The sequence below is a fragment of the Sinocyclocheilus rhinocerous genome, unplaced genomic scaffold, assembly GCF_001515625.1.
Source record: "Sinocyclocheilus rhinocerous isolate Xijiao unplaced genomic scaffold, SAMN03320098_v1.1 scaffold269, whole genome shotgun sequence".
Lineage (NCBI taxonomy): Eukaryota > Metazoa > Chordata > Actinopteri > Cypriniformes > Cyprinidae > Sinocyclocheilus > Sinocyclocheilus rhinocerous.
The window spans coordinates 444,312-450,586 of NW_015652298.1; the positions used below are offsets into that span (position 1 = coordinate 444,312).

At 37.1% G+C, this 6,275-nt stretch overlaps 1 protein-coding gene across 1 annotated transcript in view; it reads left to right on the top strand.

The window, feature by feature from the left end:
• LOC107714482 (ATP-dependent RNA helicase DDX19B) overlaps positions 1 to 5,344 on the top strand; it is a gene marked incomplete at its 5' end in the record, with an annotated part of 8,444 nt that extends 3,100 nt beyond the window's left edge. The window contains 5 exons of the mRNA XM_016520325.1: positions 330 to 507; positions 1,676 to 1,913; positions 2,007 to 2,169; positions 2,249 to 2,440; positions 3,996 to 5,344. Coding sequence (XP_016375811.1) covers positions 330 to 507; positions 1,676 to 1,913; positions 2,007 to 2,169; positions 2,249 to 2,440; positions 3,996 to 4,057 — 833 coding nt within the window. The remainder of the gene's footprint in view (positions 1 to 329; positions 508 to 1,675; positions 1,914 to 2,006; positions 2,170 to 2,248; positions 2,441 to 3,995) is intronic.
• Positions 5,345 to 6,275: the final 931 nt, after the last annotated feature.

Genomic DNA, 6,275 nt, shown 5'->3' on the forward strand with positions numbered 1-6,275 from the left:
GTAAAAATCGACGCGTTTCAGAAGGCGGGGCATACAGGAGAAACAATAATGTACAGTATGTGGAAAATAATGTGTTTTTAACTTTAAACCGCATAAACGCATTTCATTACATCAAATACACAAAATAATGTTCTTTTTAGCAACATCATATGACCCCTTTAAGATTTTCTGTACAATTCTCTAGTAACATGATATCTGGAATGTGTATATTACGGCATGTTTGATTTTTAATTGTTGACCCCATGATGTCACTATCAAAGGCTAACTACGTTTTTATTACACAGGAGTAGCTTGTAATTGTGCATGTTGTCGTGTGTTGTTTGGTCCAGTGGAGCGGGGAACAAAATTACAGGAACAGGTCGTGATTGGCACTCCTGGCACTGTTTTGGATTGGTGCCAGAAGCTTAAATTCATCGACCCCAGGAAGATCAAGGTGTTCGTCCTGGATGAAGCTGATGTCATGATCGCCACACAAGGCCATCAAGACCAGAGCATTCGTATCCAGAGGTACAGGATTTCTCTCATAGTTTGCTAAATGTCTACAGTGGGCTCTAAAAGTCTTATTATTATTATTATTATTATTATTCATTTTTTTTATTGGTTATGACAAAATGCAAAAAATATATAAATTTTCTGTATTGTTCTGGACATATGAGTAAGTCAAATATAGGGCCCTTTGAAATGTTTTATATTTGTGACCCTGGACCACAAAAGCAGTCATAAGGGTAAATTTCTCGAAATTGAGATTTATACATCATCTGAAAGCTGAATAAATAATCTTTCCATTGATGTATGGTTTGTTAGGATAGGACAATATTTGGCAGAGATACAACTATTTGAAAATCTGGAATCTGAGGGTGCAAAAAAAATCAAAATATTGAGAAAATATAGTTCTTAGCAATGAATATTACTAATCAAAAAATAAGTTTATATATTTACGGTAGGACATTTACAAAATATCTTCATGGAACATGATTTACTTAATATCCTAATGATTTTTGGCATAAAATAAAAATCAATAATTTTGACCCATACAATGTATTGTTGGCTATTGCTACAAATATACCCATGCTACTTATGACTGGTTTTGTGGTCCAGGGTCACATTTAATAATTTAATACAAATATAATATAATACAAACTTATCAAAAATGGTGGAAGGCAAAAACATTAATTGGTCTTCTAAAAAAATAAAATTTTTGTTCATTTAAAAATCTTTGTCGGGGGAAAAAAGTGATTGAAAGTTTATTGGAGTAAATGAAGTCGGGGAGTCTATTCCATCAACTCCTATCCAAAAAATCTAGAATTGAACACCCCTAATTAAGTGTACAGCCCTACTTTTTTCATCCAAAATTTGCAGTTCATTCACATTTTCTGCACCATGGAAATCATAGGCCCCTACAAATACTGAAGGATTATTTGTCTTTTTTCCCCCCTCCATTTCAACTTTTGACTTATATTCAATATTTAAATTGATGCTGTTTATAAATTTTTGTTTCACTAGTGATCTTTAACTTTTGGGACCCCACTGTAAATATTTCATAAATTGAGGTTTTATCAGTTAAGGACGTTGCTTTATATATTGTCCTTAATTACTTCAGAGCATTAGGAAGAAATGAGTGGTTTTGAATTTTAGAATGAAAGTATCACAACCTGTTGTTCTTGTATTTTTACAGGATGCTTCCTAAAACTTGCCAGATGCTGCTGTTCTCTGCCACATTTGAAGACACCGTGTGGAACTTCGCAAAGAGGATCGTTCCCGACCCCAACATCATTAAACTGAAGCGTGAGGAGGAAACTCTAGACACCATCAAGCAGTACTACGTCATCTGCAACAGCAAGGAGGAGAAATTCCAGGCTTTGTGCAACATCTATGGAGCCATTACTATCGCACAGGCCATGATCTTCTGCCACGTAAGTGCAATATCATTTGTTGATATTGAGGTGTTATTTCAGAGTACAACCAAAAGAAGTAGTAATGCATGACCATGAGATTTGCCATCACAGACCAGGAAAACCGCTGGGTGGCTGGCAGGAGAGCTGTCCAGAGAAGGCCACCAGGTGGCGCTGCTCAGTGGAGAGATGCAGGTGGAACAGAGGGCAGCGGTCATCGAACGTTTTCGCGATGGCAAGGAGAAAGTTCTCGTTACCACTAACGTCTGTGCTAGAGGTATGACCGCTATACCTACAATCTCATCTTTAGTTCAGGCTAAGCAGATTTTGCCTGATGGCTTCGTTTCTTCTACCAGGTATTGATGTGGAGCAAGTTTCAGTCGTCATCAACTTTGATCTGCCAGTGGACAAGGATGGAAACCCTGACAATGAGACGTATTTGCACAGAATCGGGCGCACTGGGCGATTTGGCAAGAGGGGGTTGGCGATAAACATGGTGGACAGCAGATTTAGCATGAACATCCTTGACCGCATCCAGGAGCACTTCAGTAAGTTCATAAAAACCAAACAAATGAATGTCCTGGATTAAGCTCTATCAGCAGCAGAGGTTGAGTTAGACTTTAATATTGTCCGTCATTTTGATGGACAGGGTTGTAAAAATTCTGTCATAATTAGGGTTGGGTATCGAAAACCGGTTTCAAACTTCCAAGAACCAGGTATTCGATAAGACGCATGCTTTTCGATTCTACTTAACGATTCCTGCGTTCGCATTTTAATGTGATTTTCAAACGGTTAAGTGCAGGAACGGAAAGAACTGTTTGCGTGCAGCACGAGCACAGAGAACAGCGGTCTCGGTGTGAGTTCCCAGGTTCCCACTTGTGCGTGTTCGAGACAACAGCAGCAGGCTTCATTGCACAGAATATGCGCTGTGAGACACGTGCGCATTTCTTTACAGTGTGTGCTTCCACCCGCCGTCTTTTACCTAGTTATGCTTTTATTTATGCTGTTTGAAATGCAGTACGTATTAGATGCACAAAATCACGTGCTGATACTGAAAGTAGTTTTTGTTTATCATTTGTATTGTCTTTCCCCCTCTTTATTTATATTTGCTTGTATGTTTTGAAGCTATATAGTTGGTTAAATTCTTAACAATTGTTTTGATTTATTATTAATTTGTAATTCTTTTTAAAAGTAGCCCGCTTATATAATTTATTACAAATGCACAAAATAAATTTGATATAAAATGAATATGAAAATGTAGCCATGTGCCGTAATATTGAAAATTGAGGATGCGACGCACCGTGATATCGAATTGAAATCCAAATCGAATCATGAAACCAGTGACAATTCACACCCCTAATGCACACATTACAAGATCTGAAAATCGCAGCATATCACACACCGCAAGATTATTAAAGTTTATGAGCACCTCACGTGATCTCGCTTCGTCTTGCATAGCAGATTGTTGTTTACATTTCCACAGCTAATGTTTACTAGCAGCTAATTTGTTAGCTAGTGCACTATTTTCACCTGGTATGTTCAAAACTGAGGCGATTTCTTCTAAGCTCCTCTCTTTCTCCGTATGGTTTTGTTAAGGCAGCTAGTTTAACGGTCACATATTAGCTTTAGTGAAAAGTACTCAACGTAATTATAGTCGTAATCATCCTGATTTAAAATCCTAAATATTGGGGCAGCCCTGATGCGTCACTGATCGGTATGTTTAAGATTTGGTCTGTAAATGCCTAATTGCCAGATAATCTGGGCTGAACATCAAAACTGACTGAGGTCGTTGACAAGATATTATTATTATTATTATTATTATGTTATATAATTTTTTGACCATGTAGTAATTTTTTCTTTTCTTTTTTTTTTTGAACAAAGTGTCTTAATGTTAAATTATATAATGGTTTCAACTAACAAATATTTATTTTTATTTTCTTTCTCTCTCTCTGAGATCAACATTTCACAGCTGCTGCTGAAAGAACTTCGCTTTTAAACCAGGAGGACAATTCCATAATTTAACTTGCATCCATGCTTCTATTTATTGCCATGTTTTCATGATTCAGAATGTGGGTTAATTCAATTATCTGTTTCCTATTGCAGATAAGAAAATCGAGAAGCTGGACACAGATGATTTGGATGAAATCGAGAAAATCGCCAACTGAGCGGCCGTCTTTGTTCTTCTAATAGGACTGTGCTCGCGCTACGTTTTAAATCAGAGGCTGGAAGCAGAGCTGTGCCAGAGAGGATGTTTACATGTGGAGCAGTTTTATCTCAGATGGGGTTTTTATAGGTTTTGTTTAAACACATTTCACTCTTTGTACTTCTTAATAAATTTTGAATGTCTAGTCTTAACGTCACGTGTACGAGAATGCTACAGAAGCAGTCTGGGATAGTGGAATATGCCTTTCAATATATCCACAATTTCATCATGAACCTTTTAAATTGACTTTGCCTTCACACAAAGCGTTATATTGATTTCTAACATGGGACTCCAAACCAAGGACTCATATTGTCGTAATTACGGATGAGATTTTTGTGGAAACAGCTGAATTTTCTATCACAAGCTGAAATGAAAAACGATCTTTTTTAGTCAAGTTTGTGTTGTATGAACTCTGGGTGCAGCTATATGTGATTTGGTGTGAGTCAAAATGCAGGGTTTATTTAACATATTGAGAGATTGCTGTTATTGTGTTATACATTAATACTTGATACCTCATGACATTGCTACAGAAGGGATGCTGGCAGTTATTGGCTTCGAATTAAACCGAAACGGTTGCCAAAATCCTTTTATTGATAGGAAATTATGCAAAAGCCAAAGATTTGTGCCTCCATTGGATTTGCCAGTATTTAACATGGAATAACACAAACGGATCTATTCATCGTGTACAAATATTGTCATATTTAATAAGTACAAAGAGTGAAACTGTTGCTATATTTAACGGATGCAGTGTAAAGAAAGCAGATGTGTCGCGGCATTCGTTGTAAGAGTGCTCTGGAGCGGAAGCATTTTTTGTGTTCCCAGTCCCAGACTGCATTGAATTGGAAATTATCATGTTCACGTACACAAATGCAACCGAAGGCTGTGCCACATTCCCATTTAGCACCCGCCTTAAAAATGTAAAAGGCAGATGTGAGCGCATCCTATACAATCACGCTGTATTCTTCAGGGTAGCCGTAGCAAATGATTATTTTATATTATGGGACATTTTAATTTAACCACTCGAAACTCAACCGGCTTCATTATATATGCATTATGATAGACGTATATTTTATTCGTTGGTATGCGAGTAGTGAGGTTGGGGTAAAGTGTGTCAGTCGCATCTTTGAAGGGAAGACTTTTCTTGATCGATTAAATATATGATGCCTTGTTCATTTTCTCAGTTTGGTTCAAGCTGTCAATCATACCTGTTACAATGATATTAAATAGAGGGTTTTATTTTTTTGTTTGCCTTTTTTTTTTTTTTCTTGCAAACAAAATTTGAAATCTATGATTAAACTAAAGGACTGTAGGAACCAACACTTGATCTGGTGTCGCATCGGATAATAAATGAACTTGTCTCTGTTATCAAACACATTCCTGCATAATCATTGCATTCTTTTATTAGTGTTTAACTGAAATACCAACCCGATCTCATGAAAATGCGTATAAATAGTACGCCAAATAAAAACGAAAACTCGTGGTATTGACACGCAAAAATGGACATTGGCGTGTATATGCTACGCGATGGGTAGGTTTAGGGTTGTGGGGTGGATGCGTATCATATGTACGCGAAAACTGCGTATCATATGTACGCCAACAAATTTCGTATCATATGCACGCGAAAACTGCGTATTATATGCACGCCAAACACATGCGTATCATATGCACGCCAAAGTCCATTTTTGCGTATCAATACCACGAGTTTTCATTTTTATTTGGCGTACTATTTATACGCATTTTCGTGAGACCGGGCTCGAAATACCCATAATGCTTGAGGACAATTCAATAATGATGTTTCCACTGCACCACAAGGTTGCTCATAGCTGTGTGTCACGTTCACCTCAATGAAGATATTTCTGTAACATTCATTTACTCTCATGTGAAAAATGTTTTGATCATTTTTTCAACAAACATGCACTTGCAGCTGACAAATCAGCCTTTTGAAATGATTAATAATTTCAAGAGTTTCACCTCAATTGAATGTTGATGACAAAAAAGTATGTGTCTCTTTGAAAGTGATCTGTCTTGACAGAGTCTGTGTGTCTGGAGCGGATCAGTGACCGTCTGGATGTTGCAGGATGAGGAATACTTGCTTGCTGTGGATCTTGATAAAACTGTTAAACAAATCCAGCACCTCTCAGTTCTGCTGCTTTTGTGGTGATATTGATGTCTGAATGATG